The sequence below is a fragment of the Rhamphochromis longiceps genome, linkage group LG17, assembly GCF_057381845.1.
Source record: "Rhamphochromis longiceps isolate RC_006_pf linkage group LG17, R_longiceps_female_GT1.1, whole genome shotgun sequence".
In the NCBI taxonomy this organism is placed as follows: domain Eukaryota; kingdom Metazoa; phylum Chordata; class Actinopteri; order Cichliformes; family Cichlidae; genus Rhamphochromis; species Rhamphochromis longiceps.
The window spans coordinates 41143553-41162299 of NC_140573.1; the positions used below are offsets into that span (position 1 = coordinate 41143553).

Sequence of the window (18747 nt, forward strand, 5' to 3'; positions counted from 1 at the left end):
GTGCTCGTCTTGTAGTCGGGAAAAATGGCGGCACTCCTGCAACAGGAGTTGGAGGCTTCCGAACTAGCCAAGCTACCAAAAACAATTCAAAGTAAACTCGAGAAAATAGTTTCTGATCTGCGGTATGAAATCGATTCATTAAAAGCCCAACACGAGCAATTCCGGGTTGACAGCGGTAAGTTATTCCCTGTTATCCTGATAGCTAGCTGTGCTAAAGTGTTTGGCTTTGCTTACAGTGCATGCATGCCCGTTTTAAACCGTGCAATGTTAAACCTCAGAAGTTTGAACGTACTGAACATACTAACCGTCCTTTGTTTGTTACTTCATTTGTCCGTCAGGGGCTTTAAAATGTTGATTAAAGCTAACAAGCGATGAACTTGCGCTTTTCCAATAACAAGAACGAGATGCTAGCTAATGCTAGCACTAGTTAACCCTCTGAGCTAACCACTGCTTTTCATAGCAAACAAGATGTAAATAAAGCAAGAAGGCGATGATTCTGTCTTCTTGTCTTAGCTGTTTTTGTTTACCTTCTTGTTACAGAGCAACAGTTCTTCGAAAAAGTTAAACAGCTTTCCCAATGTCAAGAAGACTTCCTGTCTCACACTCAAGAACATCTTAAACTCAAAGATGAGTTTAACAGACTTGGTGAGAATAATATATTTAGGTTTTCTGATCGGACTCGGACTGATTCCACTTATGACTCCACAATGTTGACCTTTATTCTTTCTGCTAACTTTCATTTTTTTTTCCTGAAGGAGAGGAACTCCAAAGTGTTCGCGAGAAGAACCGAGAATATGAATCTGCACAACAGAGGTTGTCATCAGAGCAGGTAGGGAATCCGAAAATCACCGATAACCGCTTTGTGTTAAAGAATGTTTCTAATTTATTTTAGTCTATCGGGAACTGCAGTGGTCATGTCCTCTGGAGCCTGAGCATTTATTATTGCTGTTGGTGTGAGGTTCAGAGTAATTACGAACAGTTTTAGAACAATCAAGCGTTTTTTAGCAAGAATGTTTGTAAAAACTGTACGTAGGCAGGTGATCAAATCAAACATAACAATAGAAAAAGGTTTAACACAGTTTGACACCCAAGATTTAAATCCTACTTGCGCTTATGCCATAACTTCCACGTTTAATATAAAAGGAGCCCATTCCTTCATTTTCATTAATAACACTGGATTGACCAATCAGATCTCTTAACGTGACCAGCCCCTCCCCTTTTGCACTCATGCACCTTGTAGAAGTTTCTTGATAATGAAAATATATGTGTAAAGAGGGAATGTCTGCGTTACTAAACTGCTTTGGATGCTTTAAGGATTTAAGATGTGCTTAATTTGTAAGTATTATAACACTAAGCACTCTGTTTAAATTCATGCATTTGTTTAGACTGTGCTGTCCAAAGCCAAAGATGAATTGGAGGCAGAAAAGCGAGAACTTGTGCGAACACTGGAAAGGAGATCCTTAGAAGTGGAGAACTTAAATGGTATGAAAAGAACATTTTTATATAACTTCATATGTATTGCATCTATATTGTAAATGTAAAATCTCACCTCTACATAACAGAGTCATTTCTTTTGCTCTTCCAGATGACCTGAGGCAACTCAATGATAAGTTGGTGGAAGTGAACTCGTCAAAGATGACCCTGCAGATGAAGTTGGATGATCTCGAAGCAGCTGAAGTCAACATCAAAGTGAGTTGATATTTTCATGTAGATTTAATATCTTAACACCACCTGCGAGAGAAAGTTGTTTTCTGTTTTCTGCGGTTATCAGCAGATCACTGATTGAAGTTGTCATCTATTCTAGTATAAGGAGAAGCGAATGGAACAAGAGAAAGAGCTGCTGAACAGCCAGACAGCTTGGCTTAACGAGGAGCTGAAGGCCAAGAGTGAGGACCTGCTGTCCCTGTCCCGGCAGAAGGGTAACGAGATCCTGGAGCTGAAGTGTTCCCTGGAGAATAAAGAAGATGAGGCAAGTCCCTTTTTTTGTTGATTTTGGTTTTTTTGTTTTTTCTTTGGGATGTTTATGTCTGAAGAAGTTTGTCGCGATAGTCTTGGTTTGTTACTTTGATCTCAGTGCTCATTGTGCCTTGAGTGTAGGCAGTTATTTATTTTGAGACTGTGTAGAACCTTATTTGACTTGTCATCTGATGCCATTTGTGATTTCTAGATGAAAAAACTCCAAGATCAAGTGACCAGTCTGAAGACATCAAACGAGAACCTTCAGAAACAAAATGAGGAGATGATCAGCAAACTCAAAGAAGTATGTCTGTTTGCAGACAGTAATTCCTTTTTAATCAAACCCTTTGGTATTATGTAAACTTACATTATAATGAAGGCACTCAGAGTGAAAATGAATGGTTGGATTTGAACTTGTTTTAGGCCAAGGAGCAACACACCAGCATGGAGGAGAAGTTACGAAATGAGCTCAATACCAACATTAAGCTTTGCAATTTACACAAGGTATGTACACGTGCAAAATGAAACCATGTGGTGTGGTACCATTATTTCCAAGTTTGCATTGGTAAATTATTACGTTACATTATGATTGTAGCGCCCGTGATCAACAACTTCTAAATTTGTTACCAGGATTCAAATTCAAAGATTCAAAGTGTTTATTGTCATGTGTCACAAGAGAAAAGTCATTTCTTTGTGCAATGAAATTCTTTCTTTGCTGACCCACAGATGCCGGTTAATTATTGTTTGTGTGTTCTTGGCTCAATAAAATTGTTATAAGGAACTTGTGATTTAAAAACATAATCTTTGAGTGTTTACATATTTAATTAAAATGACAGTGCTTAAGCTTTACGTTTGTAAATGCAATGAATACCTGCATGTATTTGCTCGGCTTCTTTGCCGGTGTTTGTTATACTTCACCGTTTATTCTGGCAGGGAGCAGCTGCAGATTCTGAGGCCAAAAGCAAAGAGCTGAGTCAGGCGGTGGAGGAGCTGCACAAGCTGCTGAAAGATGCCGGTGAAGGTAAAAGGCTCCTCTGTAATCATGTTTTCTATCCTAGAAGGACAGAAGATGTTCAGTTTGTTTGCTCGTGTAGTTGCAGGTTGTTGGGATTTTAGAGTCTTTGTTTTTCTTCCCTCCTTGACAGCCAACAAGGCTCTTGAGGATAAGTTGCAGGAAATGAATGGCGTCACAGACAAAACTGTCGGTGAGCTAAAGGACAGGATTCAGGGCCTTGAGAAGGAGCTGGACAATGCCAATGAACTGCTGTCAAGTTCCAAACTTAGAGGTCAGTGGAGTTGATTTTTATTCCTGTCTTCATTTCATTGACATGCTGATTATTTGTAGGCAATGCAAAATTAATTTTCTGGAACTTCAGCCAAGCCTTGCGTGGATTTATTTAATTTATTTATTTATATTTAATGTGATCATTTGAACTTTCTCTTTGTCTGTCCAGGCCCTGTTGCCTCAACATCCATTCTGACAGAAGAGCAAATGACAACAATGTCTCCAACAGCCGCTGCTATATCCAAGATAAAACCTGGTATGAAGCTGACTGAGGTGCGTACAGCTCAGGGTTAAGTTTCATTACAAATTTCATTACTCTAGAGTTGTGTGTCTTGCTTGTTCGGATTTCTTACCGACGTGTGTTGAACTAACAACAAGATGTTTGATTATCACGTCTTCAGTTGTATACAGCATACGTGGAGAGCCAGGAGCAGCTGCAGTTGGAGCGGTTGGAGAACAAGCGAGTCAACAAGTATCTGGACGACATTGTGCAGGAAGTGGAAGCGAAAGCCCCCATCCTGAAAAGGCAGAGGGATGAGCATGAGCGCATGCAGAAATCAGTGGCCAGCCTTTCTGCCAAGCTGGAGCAGGCTGTTAAGGTTTGTAATGGAGCCGCGTTGTTTGCGTGATCAAATAGATTTTTGCTGCTTTTTAATTGACAAGAAAACCGTAAACAGTGACTGCTAATAACAAGCAACGCTCGAGCTTTCTGTTCACGTTTGTTACAGGAGGTTCACCGCCTGCAGAGCGAGGCCGACGAGGCCAACAAGCGCTCCTCGGTCCTGGAGAGAGACAATCAGAGATTTGAGCTTCAGCTCGCTGACATGGCTCAGCAGGTGGGTTCGTCCTTTTCTTTGTGTGGATAAACTTTGTCAGTCTTCAAAATAATGACCGAAATAATCAAATCACTCAAATAAAATTTCTCTACTACCCCTTATCGTTTCTTCTAGGTTCGCGTGCTGCTGATTGAGCTCGAAGAAGCTCGTGGGAACCACGTGATTCACGAGGAGGAGGTGAGCTCAGCTGATGTCAGCAGCACGTCAGAGGTGATCAGCCAACACTTGGTGACTTTCCGTAGTGTGGAGGAGCTTCAGAAGCAGAACCAGCGTCTTCTTGCGGCCCTCAGAGATCTCAGTGAAGCCCAGGAGAAGGAGGAGTTTGAGGCTACCGGCAATAAGTATGTTACAATGTTTACTACTTTTTTATTTATTTATTTAGCCAGAGTTTTGCATCTGACCTAAAATATTATCTTACCTTTTTCCCCCACAATGAACTGTCTCAGGCACGGGGAGCTGGAGCAGAGTTTGGGGAAGGCCCAGGCTGAGCTGGAGTCTTTGAGAGAGCAACGCAGCCAGCAGATAAAGATGACCGAGTCCATTGTGAGGCAGAGGGACATGTACCGAGTCTTACTGGCTCAGGCGACCGGAGTCAACTTCCCACAACAAGGTAAGAACGTGAACACTTGCATCTTGAAAATCATAAACGAATACTGTTTATAGAATTCGATACACTAATTTCACAGCAGTTTTACACGTTACACAGAATTTGAATATTTGAGTTTGCATGTTGTTCGCTCTGGCTTCCTCCCACAGTGCAAAGACATGCAGTTAGTGTTAACTGGAAACTCTAAATTGCCGATAGGTGAGAGCGAATCGAATGTCTGCCTCTGTGTTCGCCCTGTGACAGACTGGCGACCTGTCCAGGGTCTGCGCTGCCTCTCCGCCCTCCCGCGACCCTGAAAAGGATAAGCAGAAGAGCACGGATGAATATTTGATTGTTTATCCACCAGGTACACCAACTGAAGAATTCTCCCTGACGTCTACCCCACGTCGTTCCCCCGCGGCCACTCCCACCGCAGGAACACCCACCGCTCTTGTTTCCATGGCCACAGAGTCTGCTGAGGCGTTGGAGGCCAAGGCGGCTCTGCGACAGGTGAGCTAAATTTGCCTCACAAGACGGAAACTGAAAATATTTATTTCTTTTATTTTATTCTTTTATTTCTTTTCTTCATTAAAAGCTTGGGACTTTGCATCGTGTTGCTCGTGCTGGCCACCAGATGGCACAGTGCCCACATAAAGACGTTTGTAGGTCTCTGAATCACAGACAGCAGTGTGTTTATTGGCAGACTTTATTGGCTTTTAAATGACTGCTTAGATTCTATCAAACGTTGGATGGCTGTAAATTTCCACCAACTCAACGAGGGAAAACTGAAGTCCTCATATGTGCTCCGGACAGATTTGTATCCCAGATAGTGAAAGCCCTTGGTCCTCTTTCTGTGTATGTTAAATCCTCTATCAGGAATTTAGGTGTCACTTTTGACTCGCTTTTTATTATTTAAGAAATGTGGCTAAGTTAAGCCCTATTTTATCTCGTCCTGAACTGGAGATAGCTATACATGCACTTATTTCCTCACGCTTGGACTGTTGTAACTCTTTGTTAATGTGTCTAAGCAAAGGTTCTCTGGATCGTCTGCAGGTTGTGCAAAACGCTGCAGCTAGACTTTTGACAAAATCCTCCAAGTATTCTCATGTGACACCGTTGCTGTTTCAGCTACACTGGCTTCCTGTTGAATTTAGAGTTCATTTTAAGATCCTGGTCTTGACATTTAGAGCCTTGCATAGACTGGCACCAGCCTACATCTCCGATCTGCTACAGCCTTACGTCCCCAGCAGGTCCCTGAGGTCATCTGATCAGGGCTTACTTGCTATAAAACAGACTAAGATGAGAATTAAGGGTGACGGAGCTTTTGCCACAGTGGCCCCGAGACTGTGGACTCTCTCCCTCAGACATTAAGATCTGTGGACTCTGTCGTTGTTTTTAAAAAAAACAACTCAAAACTCACCTTTTTAAAACTGTTTTTGGTTAAATTTCTGCCTGTTTTATATTGTCTGTTTTACCCTTTTATTATTTGTTATCTTATGTGCAGCACTTTGTGATTCTGTCTAGAAAGGTGCTATAGAAATAAAATTGTATTTATTTATTTACTAACACCTCTATCAAAGTAAATAAAATGTCTGGTTTCTTTGCAGTTGCAGGACGTCTTCTCCACCTATAAGAAGGAGCGCGCGGAGAGCGAGAAGGCGATGACCGAACAGAACGAGAAACTCCAGGAACAGCTCTCGGAGCTCCGCTCCCAGAATGCCAAGATATCCACACAGCTAGAGTTTGCTTCCAAAAGGTAATTTAAAAAAAGTGTGTGTGGGGGGGGGGGTGTAGCAGGAACAGAACTTGGGAGCATGTGAACTTTTCAGGGGAAATGTCCACTGTTAAAATCAAACATTTAATCACAAGGACATCAGTCAGCAGAAGTGACGTCAGCTTTTTACGCTCTCAGGTACGAGATGCTGCAGGACAATGTCGAGGGCTACAGGAAGGAGATTGCTTCACTGAGAGAGAAAGGACAGAAGATGGAGGCTGCCACACAAAAGCTTGAACAGACCGTCCACACGTTGAATGAGGATCTTAAAGAGTCCAAGGAGAAACTCGCCATGGCTGAGGTTTGCCCCGTATCCAGTGTCATATTTGTGCTTCGGATCACTTTGGAGTTGGACGTGTCCCTGCTCCAGGATATACTGAGACACGTACTGTGAACTGAATCTCATCCACCTTTTCAGGGCCGTGCTGAGAACTTGCGTAAGGAGAGAGACATGCTGAAGCTGGTCGAGTCCCGGCTGAGTCAGGAGAAAGAGACGATTCTGAGCCAGCAGCAGAGCCAAAACCTGCTGCTGACCAACCTCCAGGCTATTCAGGTAATCTGAGGTTGTTTTTTTTCTGTCAGTGTCTGACTGTCACATCTTCACGTAAACAAAATTAACGTTACCTTTTCTGTTCTTTTAGGCCACTCTGGAGCGCTCTGAGGTCGACACACGTCAGCGTCTGAACAGCCAGCTAGAGAAACAGGAGCGAGAGATCTCCCAGCTACAGAAGAGGCTTGAACAAGAAGTGGAGCAGCGCCACCTGCTCAGCAGAAACCAGGAAGTAGGCATCCAATAAAACAGTTTCTATCATCTTTTGTAGGCCAGAGAAGGATGCAGATATAGTGCTAATGATTTTCTTTTTTTCATATGCACAGATTCAGTTAATGGATGCAAAGAGGCAGTTGGAGACACAAGTCGCCTTACACCAAAAAACAAAGGAACAACTTCATGCCGCCGAGTCTGAGCTCAACACCCTCAGGATGCAGCAAGGCAGCATCGAAGGGCGTCACATCCTGAGCTCCCCCTCTACACCGATCGGCAGAGGTCGGCATTAAATGTTTACAGACAGAAGAAGTTAAACTAACATTCACAATAAAATCCAGACACGTACAAACCTAAATTCTTTGTATGTTGTCGGGATGTCATGAAGTACCACGAGGCATGTTTAGCGTCGTCATTCTTTTGGATCCTACGTTCTAGTTTGAATGTTTGAGACGCAAGTAAATTGCTCAGATGTTCCAGTTTTATCTGAACTTTTAAAAGCCTGAGTGTTGCACTCAATGTCTAAAACCGCGCTCCTTTTGAAAATCTGTGGGAACTTAAGCACAGGTTCTTCAAACTTAATTGGTATATTTGATTAGTGCACATTTGCGTCCCCCTTTCTCACACAACCACTTCAAAATGCTTTACTCGCTTGCAGGCCTGCCTGGTTCAGATCAAGACAGAGAGGACCTACGAGGCCGCCTGCAGCTTACTGAAACGCGGGTTGAAGAGCTTGCAGAGAGCCTCCGGGCCACCACATCCAGCATGGAGCAGTACCAAGCGATGGCTCAGAGCCTCGAGGAATCGCTGGAGAACGAGAAACAGGTTGGGGGCTCGATCGTGAAACAACGTCAGCTCATAAAACATCCAAATAGGACAAAAAATATGAAAGTGGAAAACATTCAAAGGGTTGTTGCTGTTAATCAAATAAAAAGTTGTTTTAGTTTATGTTGACATTGTAACTTTATATGAAAGTACAGACGATACAGATGTGATTCAAGAAGCTTCACAGTCTGTTACTGTATGAAAGTTAAAAAGTAGCCACGAGGCAGCTCAATATTATTTATTATTGGTGTACACAATGATCAGGGTTGAGATCGTCTCAACAATTACAAATTTGGCACGTTAAGTTTTAAAAATCACGTAAATGTTTTGTTTTTCTAAATGTAATGTGACGTGTGACAACCAGGTGACGGAGCAGGCGCGCTCATCCATTGAAGGCCGTATGAAGGAGGCCGAGGAGCAGCGCTGCAGACTCGAAGAGAAGCTTCTGCAAGCAGAGAAAGAGAAGCAAGACCTGAAGGAGCAGAAGAAGAGTGTCCTGGCTGCTCTGGAGGAACAAGTACGAAAGCCTTGTTATAACCAGGCACAAGTGAAAAATGCGTTTACTTGTTTCTGTTACTGGAAACATTTTTGTTTGTTTGTGTTAGATAAATGACCTGAAGAGAAGTCTTAGCAGTGCCCAGGCAGACCACCAGGCAGCGCTACAGCAGGTTGCAGTCGTTGAAGCCCAGAAACAGCAGGCTATTAAGGACTGCCAAGATCAGGTAAGCAGTCATAATAAAATATTACATGGAGGAAAATAATCCAAGTGTGGAATATTCTGGTTTGAGGTCACTTAATGCAGGTAAAAATCAAAAATATGAAGTAATTTGTGGGGAGAGGGGAAGAAATGTTGAGAAACTCTGATATGCAGAGATTGACTCCAAACCTTCTTTTGCTCTTCAAGGTTAAACTGGCAGCTGAAGCTCAAGATAAATATGAGCGGGAGATGATGCTGCACGCAGCGGACGTGGAAGCCCTGCAGGCAGCTAAAGCCCAGGTCCTGCAGGCTGCAGAGCTCAAACACCAGCTGGGGGAGAGAGAGCAGAGGATCAGTGCTGAGCTACTGGAGGCCAGAGTGTCATGGGAGGAGCAAGAGAAGATCCTCAAGGTTTGTTTTACATTACATAAATAGATTAGATATGTTATGTTAGATATATTATGATATGTTTTAATTCGTCTTAACTCGTCTGACAGGAGGAGATGTCCAAGATGGAGAGCCGCTATGAGGAGCTGCAAAGGCAGAACACCCTCCTTCATGAGCAGATCCAGGCCATGAGCAGCAAGATGGCAGATAATTTGCAGCGTGCTGCCAGCGAAAGTTCCCTCAACATATCTTTGACTGAAGAGGGAAAATCCCAGGACCAGCTTCTTGAGATTCTCAGGTAACGGGCTTATCTAGCTTACACTGCAGGATGTTCTTGCACAATCATGATTTCACTATTTCTAAGAACGGTTGATCCGCATTGTTCATCACAGGTTTGTACGTCGGGAGAAGGAGATCTCAGAGTCTCGTTTTGAGGTCGCCCAAGGGGAGACTTTGCGTTACCGTTTGAGGGTGGAGCATTTGGAACGAGAGCTGAAGGAGGTGCAGGACAGTTTGAGCGCTGCTCGAGAGAGGATGCAGGTTTGTTTGTTTACTCGTTGACTCAGTAACTTCTGGTTTGCGGCTGTACCGAGCGCGCAGATCACCTACGGATTTTCTTTATCTTACACTTTACTCTGTTTCAGGTGACAGCGAAGACCCTGGCTCAGCACGATGAGCTGATGAAGAAGACGGAAACGATGAGCATCCTATTGGAGACAAACAAGAGTCTGAGAGAAGAGAGGGATAAGATGGAGCAGGAACTGCAGCAAACTCAAGCCAAGGTCAGTCTCACTGATGACTTGAATCTCACATGTTCTCCAGCAGTGCACTGGAGATTAGTTTCTCATTTGTACACTATAACCACTCGATTATCCAAATATTGCAAGTGTTTAAATTTGATGTTGACAACACCCACGAGAAGAGCGTTATTTTATTTTCCCTTTGACGATCAGTGCATGCTACGTGGAGTCTGGAAAGTCTTCTGTACATTTCAAATTTTGCGTTAACATCTACGTATTTTAAGAGTTTTGGTGGTCAAAGGTTATTGTGACCATAAAAATGTCCAAAAACACCAACATGTTGAATCTGAATGGTCAGCTTAATTTATGATCACTATTCACACCTGTAACTCACAGACAGGGTGAGTTATAGTGAATGAGTGCCCACGTATCAGATTTCTGTATAGTCTTACATACACTCACTGTGTTGTCATCTAACTGACATAATGCTTTCCGTAGCTGCTCACCCTAACCATCAAAAATGGATGCCTAACCGTGACCTAATTGTAACCCTGAGACTAAAACCACATTTTGAGTCTGAAAAATGCTTTCAAACTCGCGGGGACCTGGATTTTGTCCCCATAAGGGCTGTTGGTCCCCACAAAGATATGTAAACACAGAAGATGTGTAAAAAAAAAAATAATAAATTCAACCGACACTCGTCAGTCCGGTCGATATATTCGCACATGCGCAGACTTTTTGATGGGCGGAGCAATGTAATCATGCACGGATTTGCGCGTTAACAAGAGGAAGTCCAAACATGGACGAACTAATTTCCAAAAAAATTAAGGCTGTCAGCGTTAACGCGGTTAACGATTAAAAATTATTAACGCGCTCAACACATCTGGAGCGCAGAGTGAACAAATGCGTTGACGGAGACATTTCAGGGATTTTGACTCAGTCTGCGCACAGATGGGTTAATTGTTAATCGCATTTGTCTTGATGACGGCGCATTAACGCTGACAGCAATAAAAAATATCTAAAGTCACCAATTTGGGATTTCTTTGGCTTTAAACCAGATGAAAGAGGTAAACCTGAGGATGTAACCAAAGCGGTGTGCCGCTTGTGCAGACGTGTAGTGCGAGCAAAGGACTCAAACACGACTAACTTGCATTAACATGTACGTGCTGAGTATGCTAGGCTATCACCAGCTTCTGCAGGAACAAGCATTTGCTCGCAGATGAAACAGGGTGCTATTATTATGTTTTTTCTGTTGACTGCTTCTATTAGCTCCATCACTATTAGCAAACGTACTCACGGGCAAATAAATAAGTCACTCTTGTAAAAACGATCGCCAGTGGGCTCAGCCTATCGGTGATAGTCGACGTATTCGTTCAATCGCCGAACCCTAACACACACACACACACACAGTCTAGACAGACATAAACTGCAGACTTGACAACTCGGTGGAGGAAATCAGCAGCAAAGCGGCAGCTATGTTTGAAATCTTCTCAGTGCGCGAGTATCTCTTGTGTGTTCAGGTGCAAAAGCTGGAGTCGGACATCTTGCCACTGCAGCAGGCCAACTCTGAGCTGAGTGAGAAAAGCGGCATGCTGCAGGCAGAGAAGAAGCTGCTGGAAGAGGAAATCAAACGCTGGAAGGCTCGTACTCAGGTCGGTGCAAAGACCCAAATATAAACAAAAAGATTTTATTTTTCATATGAAGGGGAAAAATTACGTTTGTCATGAGACAGACTTCTAAGTTGTGAGATGAATGACTAGTTTTCCTTATGTCGCTCTAGCATTTGGTGAGTCAGCAGAAAGATTCGGATCCAGAAGAGTACAAGCGTCTGCATTCTGAGAAGGAGGCGCATCTAAAACGTATCCAGCAGCTGAATGAGGAAAACAACAGACTTAAATCTGAGGTGGTCAGGTGAGGAACTACATACAGGTGCTGAACTGGGCTCTCCTGGTCTGTTCTTTCTTCCCCTGTCTTCATTCATTTTAGTTTTCTCTTCTTTTCTCTCCATAGGACAAATAATCTTACAGCTTCCCTACAGAACCAAATACAAAGCTTGCGTGACAGTATGAGTAAGATAACCGAAGACAAGAACGGGCTGCAGAAGGAGATTGAGACCAAAAACCATGAACTCCAGGAGAAGATGCGAACCATCGCACAGATCAAGAAGATCGGACGGCGTTACAGGACGCAGTACGATGAGCTTAAGGTGGCGCACGACAAGGTACTTGTTACCATTACAGCTTAAACTTCAATCCAAAGCCTGAAGTTAAAGTGGGTGGTTGTAAAATGTGTTTTAATTTATCACGATCTGGTGATAAATTAGTTCATCAGTAGTACAGTTGTGCTTCCTTGAGGTTAAACTTTAACTCCATATGTACTCCAGCTTGTAGCTGAGGCCGCGGCAGGCCCATCCCAAGAGGAGGAGGCTCGTCAGGCCTCTGTTCAGGAGCTGCAGAGCCTCAGAGATTCTCTGAGTCAAGCTGAAGCTCGGAGTGCAGACCTAGAAGGACAGCTGGAGAACATGAACAAGGTAGGAAAACTTCCCCCCGTTTTATATGTGCTGATAAACCTCTATACTAAAAGTTCTTGGGATGGTGGGAAAAAAACAAGTGTTTAGACAATTCTGCACGCTTACCTTAGGTGGTCACGGAGCGTGAGACCGATGCACGTAACGCCCAGGAACAATCATCTCGGCTGCAGACGGAGCTGACCAGGCTGCGGCAGGAGCTGCAGGATAAAGCTTCTCAGGAGGACGCGCTCCGACAGCAGATGGCTGAGAAGGAGGAGAAGACCAGGAAAGCCATCGTTTGTGCCAAGCAGAAGATCAACCAGCTCATGGGTGAGGGGACTACCATAAACTCCTGATTTTTACCAGTTACTTGCTCTTCCTCACATCGCTTGGCTCTGCGTAACGAGCATCGCTTCTCACTTCGAATCTGTGACGTTTGCGATTTATGACCAGGCGCTAAAGACCAGTTGCAGAAGGAAAACGAGGAGCTAAAACAGCAGCGTGAGGAGCTGGAGGTGCGAGTGAGCGCTCTGAAGTCTCAATACGAGGGCCGTCTGAGTCGGCAGGAGCGAGAACTCCGAGACCTGCGAGGTCAACAGGAGAGACAAGAGCAGCGAGATGAGCCAGCTGAGGCAGGTCCCAGCAAGGTGAGGATGTTGTTTACTTTAGTCTACTTACACTGGTTCGCTGTGATATAAATATTTTAATGTTTTAGGTATGTGTCACACAACTAAAACACGATTATCTGCAAGCGTTGCTAAAATTGTGTCTTTATTTTATCAGTGTTCTCTATTTTGATGGCTTAACTATGTTGGATTGGAGAAGTACGGCGAGTTTAGTGACCGTTCGGCGTCCTGATTCTGAGCATTTTCTTTCTTTCGGTGCTTTTAGACCCAAGAGCCGCAGAGGAGCACAGAGCAGAGGCAGATCAGCCTGAAGACCACTCCAGCTGCAGACAGGGGCAGGTAGGGGCACTATTTAAGCATGGAGGAGTATTTAAAAAGTCTTACTCAGTATGCATCAATGCATTTCATGAGTTTTGTATTTGTCTTAATGCTGACTTTATTCATTTGACTGGTGGCTGGTCCACACTTGCACTTTTCTGAGTTTTTGCTGTTTGACACTCGTTTGGTCGTGCCGCTGACTTCTGCAATCTCAAAATTAAATGGCAGTGTAGGTGCCACGTCTGGACTTTGGAGGAGAGAGTATCATTTTCTTAGTGGATCTTTGAGGTCCAGAGAACAATGACTCATCCTAATGCTTGTCTCCGTCAGTGCCAGCACCTCCGAGCCTCCAACCGCCAACATTAAGCCTACACCTGTAGTTGCTACAGCCAGTAAACAGCCCGTCAACCCAGGGAACAAACCCACTCCGAGAGCAAGCATCAGGCCCATGATCACCCCAGCTCCTGTGCCCACTCCTACGCCCACTGCTACGGTCATGCCCACCACCCAGGTGGAGACGCAGGAAGGTAGGTTTAACGGCAAAGCTTTAGCTGAGCTGTTAGCGAGTCCGTGAGTAGGAAACTAACCGCAGGTTTGGTTTTTTTTAGTCATGGTAAAACCTGCAGTATTTGTAATTTTTATTCTTGGACAGTGATGCAGCCAGCTGAAGGGCCACCAGTGGAGCACGTGACCGTGTACGGCAGTGCGAGCGGCTCGGTGCGCTCCGCCAGCCCCAACGTCCAGACGACCTTAGCTAGCCCCATGCTCACTGTGCAGCAGACCCAGACACAGGCCACCGCATTCGTTCAACCAACGCAGCAGCAGAGCATGACCCATACAGAGCCAGCCAATCAGGAGCCACCGCCTGTGGCGATCGAGGCCACGCCTAGCTCGCAGGTGGAGCGGCCGTCAACGTCGTCCTCTGTGTTTGGAACCGGTGAGAGATGATGTTTTTGAAAGCCGAGGCGATATTTTGTTTTAGACGACGAGGTTTTTTCTTAATTCTTTAACCAACGATAGCCACACTTTCTCTCCAGTGTCAGCAACACCGGGGACATCAGCAATGTCCAAGCGTCCTCGGGAAGAGGAGGAGACCGCCAGTGTGGTCACTGACACTGAAGCCACTCAGGAGGACACCTCGCGGGCTCCCATATCAAAGAAGCTGCGCATTATCCAGAGAGTGGGTCCAGAGGTGAGGCTGGACTGATGCACATAAAACTCCATGGTTTTGATTGTTTGTTTGTTTTAAATTTGAGCGAATGTTGATGCGCCGGTTCTGATTGTAGGAAGAGGTGCTGGCCGAGGATAGCGCTGAGGCCGAGGGAGTGGTGCCGACAGACAGTCTAGACGGTGGAGAAGGAAGCCAGGTTGGCCCAAACATTTTTAGTTTTGTACATCAGCTGATAATTACCATCATTTAAATCTTTGCAGTGATTAAAAGTAAATAAATAGACTCAATCTCAAAGCTGCCAATGAGGATTTCATAATGTTGTACCATAAAACAGTTTTCACCATTGTAGCAGTACCATAAAGTAGTCTTGTGATAATGTTGTCACATTCATGCAGGAATTGTGCTGGTATCTAGTTTGCATGATGTTTTGCGTTGTCACTTTTTCGCCCCGCAGACGGAGGCGTTTTCCACGCTGGAGGATGGAGATGAAGGCACAGCCTCCCAGTCCCTTACAATGGAGCAAGAGGTTACCCTGAGCCAAAGCGAGACCATGCAACAACTGCAGCAGGAAGTGATCGTTATCGTAACGGACACAGAGAGTGACGAAGAACAAGAGGAGGAGGAAGACGAAGACGAAGAGCAGGTACGGCAGTTTTGTTCAATTTTTTTTTTTTTAAAGACGACATTTAAAACGGTGAAAATTTGTCTTACAAATTTGCCGGTTTCCAGGACTACGATGACGAGGATGAAGAAGATGAAGACGAGGAGGAGGAAGATGACGAGGAGGATGATGATGACGGAGAGATGGGAGAGGAAGGAGAGGACAGCAATGAGGGCAGCGGCGATTGCAACGAGCCCTACGAAGGAGACGACACAGAGGTAAGAGTACCTGCAGCTCCAGCTGTGACCTCTGCCACCCACACGCCGTGTTAACCCTTCCCACTCGCTGCCTTTCCCGCTCACACACTCAGTTTTTCCACACACTCTCGTTTCACCGTCACTTACATGCTGCCCCTGTGTCGTAACGTCCTGTCTGCGCGCCTGTGTTGACTTTAGCTGTTTACATTTTTACTCGAGTCTTCGTTGCACATATTCAGTAGGATGAGTCAGTGTCTGCAAGGGAACAGCTAACGAGCTTTTTACTTGTAATCTTTGTGTGAGGTTTTGGAATAATGATACACGTGTTATATTCAAAGGCAGGTATCTGAACCAAGTTAAATAGAAACTATTCTCTTTATACACGATAGAAAATGTTAAATAGCAGCACGGATTAAACTATAAAATGTGTAAACAAAAACAGCTTAGTATTACTTGGGTAACAAACATGTACGCACAGTTACTGTCCCTCCATTTAGAAAGACTGATGCATCAGAGTGAACTTCATTCAACACCGACGTCGGGTTTGAATACATTTTAAATTAAAATGTATGAATGCTGTATGCATTTTGTTCATTCCTAAGTTGAGTTGTGAGTCTATACCAGCCAAAATACTGTTTTTGGTTATTAGCATTTAAAATATAAAGGCTCTCTAAAAGTAACACAGAATTAGCTGCCTTTCCAAAAAACCCCAAAAACCTTTCAGAAGTAGTTACGGTTTGCATAAAACCCTGTTTACTGTTTCCCTGCCAGGCTTCTACACTTCTAATGGGCCAACATTTCTACACAGCTAGGATTTGGCATGTTCTTGACAGCGTTTAAGTGCATTTTTAGCGTTTACATGTGGACGGAGATATTTTTCAAAACTGCAGTTTTCAAAAGTAGCCTACGTCCACACATACACGGGTAAGTTTAGTGACGGCAGCGGGGGAAAAGCTGTTTCTGTAACTGCATCTTGGCGCTAGACACCTCCAGAGAAGCAGCTGAAATTAACTTAAAGTCATTAAATTTTTGGTTTTATTTTGTTGTATTTATCTGCGACACCTTAAAGGCCGGTTCGTGAAAATATTGTCGGGCACAAACCGGTCTGTGGCGCAAAAAAGGTTGGAGACCGCTGCCGTAGAGGACGGGACCGTTCTTAAGAATCGATAAAGCCATCCGTAGTACCTGTTTAGAGTACAGGGAGGCTAAGCCGGACTCGCCTGTTAGACCACTGGACCGTCTCACTATCTGATTCAGAGTTTTTCTCTGTGACGGAGGTCAAACTTCTTCTTTTTTTTTTTTAACCTCTCGGCTTCTCTCACGGTTGTTTTAGTGAATCATAATCTGCATGTGATGCTCTGCCAGTATACCCTGGCACTGCTCCGTTTTATGACCTTTCTCTTTCGGCGGTTCCTCTCACTCATCAAAGTTATGTTACTCGTTGGTCTTACCTTCGTTTGCCAAATTTAGCCTTTTTTAAACTCTGAGTGGTTTTGAATTTCTTCTTTGACTCGTTTCCTTTTATTTCCCCTCGTTTCTCAGGGAGCTGACGTAACGGAGCCGGGCACTGAGACGGAGGAGAGTCTGGGGGCGTCCGACTCCACCCAAAGGCCGGCGGATTCCCAGACACCCAGCTGTAAGCGCCAGGAAACCCTGTCGAATACGTAGCTGTGCCTCAGACTCTGCATGCGCTCACAAACCGTCCCGCCATCCAATTAGTATCCACAGTCTGCGATGACTGAGAAAGATGTCGTGTTGTGTTTTCTGTCTGAAAGCGGGCGTAACAAAGGTCACTGCTAAGAAGAGATTTGCTTTACGGGAAAAATAAGCAAATTAACCCGACTCACTTATGTTTTAGGTAAAAGGAGGTTTAAATGTCACAAGTAACTGAGATACTGATTATAAAGGGAGTTACTTTGTTTACATTTTTGGTGTTTTAAAGTATATTTATCTAAAATCTTATTTTCTCTTGTTCATTTGAACCTTTGAATTCTGTTTTAGTTGAGAGTGGCACAATGGAGGCTTTCTCTGCAGAGCAACCCACAAGTTCTGGTACACGCATGCCCCAGTCGCCACGGAGACCAGTGCATCAGCTGCCTTCACAGCGTATCCCAGTGCGCCGCCAGTCAGTGGGCAGACTTGCTCCCGGTGTGCCGGGCAGCGCTGTGAGTCACATCGAAAGGCTGAGAATTTACATCATGATACTCCTACGAACCTCTGTGTGAAACCTTGACCCCCTTTTCTTCCCTCTTTCAATCTGCAGCAGCACTTTTTCGATGAGGATGACAGGATGGTTCCCAGCACTCCCACTCTGGTGGTGCCTCACCGCTCTGATGGTTTCGATCAGGCCATCCAGTAAGTGTCGCACACATCGGGCCGCAAGTTGGAACACAGAAAACCTTTTAAAGGTTTTAAGGAACTACACGTTTATACAAACAGTGAATCATGTCGAAACTTCTCCTGGTTTCATTGTGACCTGTAGTTTGTGTAATTCCACTGAAAAATAAATCTTGTCAGTGGAAAAATAAATATTTTGCAAATGTAAATTAGGCTGGTTGTATAAGTGCACAGCATTACACTAGTACTCTGTTGATGCACCTTTTGATTTGTTCAGTTTTCTTGGGTAGCAGCTGGCGTGATACATCGTAGTGTAGTTTCCCCACTCTTTGTTGCAAAGCACTCAGATTATGAGGACATCTCTGCACCTCCGTCTTCAGCTCACACCAGTGACGTGGCTCCGGCTGGCTCATTCAAAACTTCAGTTTTCTGTTTGTTGTTTTTAAATGTATCCTCGGTCGTGTTGAAAGGGGAAATTCTTCTCCATGTGAACAAACAACACTTTGTTTTTGTGCTAAACGAACTGTTGGACTTGCAGACTAAAAATTAACCTTGGTCTTAAGGTTGGACGAATTTATCACCCATCGACGATAGGGCTGTTGGATATAACGATATATATCAGATGACGATGTGAAAACGTCTATCGTTTCATTTTACGCTGTTGTTTGTTTCGTGGTGTCGCAAAATAAACTTTTTCCGTCAATAATTTTTCATCGTTTTGATGTCACTGTAGAATTTCTGAAAGTTCTCTGATATGTAACATAACCACACTACGGACGGACAAGCGACTGTTTTATGCGTTGTCGTTGGCAACAACGACGGTAACACCATCGCGTGCCTCCGCCGTCCATTTGATTATTTTTAACATAAACCTTTCACAATAAAGCTGAAGATCCTGCGGAGATCTTTCAAAATAAACTGAATTACGTGAAATATGATGCAGAGTGTTTACGGATGAGAAGCTAAAAAGAGCTGTCGGGTGCTAAAAAATAAACCTTAGAACAGGCTTTTGCCCGCAGCCGTGCAATAAATGCTCACAAAGAAAACTGCAGCTGTTTAAACTTATGTAACACTCGACT

General features: G+C 44.2%; 1 protein-coding gene across 1 annotated transcript in view; it reads left to right on the forward strand.

The window, feature by feature from the left end:
- Positions 1-18747, forward strand: part of tprb (translocated promoter region b, nuclear basket protein) — a 22120-nt gene continuing 3373 nt past the window's right edge. The window contains exons 1-44 of the mRNA XM_085386044.1: positions 1-175; positions 541-645; positions 756-829; positions 1386-1482; positions 1586-1689; positions 1805-1969; positions 2168-2260; positions 2380-2460; positions 2890-2977; positions 3102-3242; positions 3411-3514; positions 3643-3840; positions 3970-4077; positions 4192-4418; positions 4524-4687; positions 5031-5173; positions 6271-6419; positions 6576-6738; positions 6856-6990; positions 7079-7219; positions 7314-7482; positions 7859-8025; positions 8390-8542; positions 8631-8747; positions 8930-9133; positions 9220-9407; positions 9502-9649; positions 9754-9891; positions 11370-11501; positions 11630-11760; positions 11860-12070; positions 12233-12379; positions 12490-12688; positions 12812-13005; positions 13250-13323; positions 13633-13829; positions 13955-14239; positions 14340-14494; positions 14589-14669; positions 14928-15116; positions 15203-15352; positions 16874-16967; positions 17333-17496; positions 17595-17686. Of these exons, the coding sequence (XP_085242170.1) occupies positions 25-175; positions 541-645; positions 756-829; positions 1386-1482; positions 1586-1689; positions 1805-1969; positions 2168-2260; positions 2380-2460; positions 2890-2977; positions 3102-3242; positions 3411-3514; positions 3643-3840; positions 3970-4077; positions 4192-4418; positions 4524-4687; positions 5031-5173; positions 6271-6419; positions 6576-6738; positions 6856-6990; positions 7079-7219; positions 7314-7482; positions 7859-8025; positions 8390-8542; positions 8631-8747; positions 8930-9133; positions 9220-9407; positions 9502-9649; positions 9754-9891; positions 11370-11501; positions 11630-11760; positions 11860-12070; positions 12233-12379; positions 12490-12688; positions 12812-13005; positions 13250-13323; positions 13633-13829; positions 13955-14239; positions 14340-14494; positions 14589-14669; positions 14928-15116; positions 15203-15352; positions 16874-16967; positions 17333-17496; positions 17595-17686 (6410 nt within the window). The 5' untranslated portion in view covers positions 1-24. The remainder of the gene's footprint in view (positions 176-540; positions 646-755; positions 830-1385; positions 1483-1585; positions 1690-1804; positions 1970-2167; positions 2261-2379; positions 2461-2889; positions 2978-3101; positions 3243-3410; positions 3515-3642; positions 3841-3969; positions 4078-4191; positions 4419-4523; positions 4688-5030; positions 5174-6270; positions 6420-6575; positions 6739-6855; positions 6991-7078; positions 7220-7313; positions 7483-7858; positions 8026-8389; positions 8543-8630; positions 8748-8929; positions 9134-9219; positions 9408-9501; positions 9650-9753; positions 9892-11369; positions 11502-11629; positions 11761-11859; positions 12071-12232; positions 12380-12489; positions 12689-12811; positions 13006-13249; positions 13324-13632; positions 13830-13954; positions 14240-14339; positions 14495-14588; positions 14670-14927; positions 15117-15202; positions 15353-16873; positions 16968-17332; positions 17497-17594; positions 17687-18747) is intronic.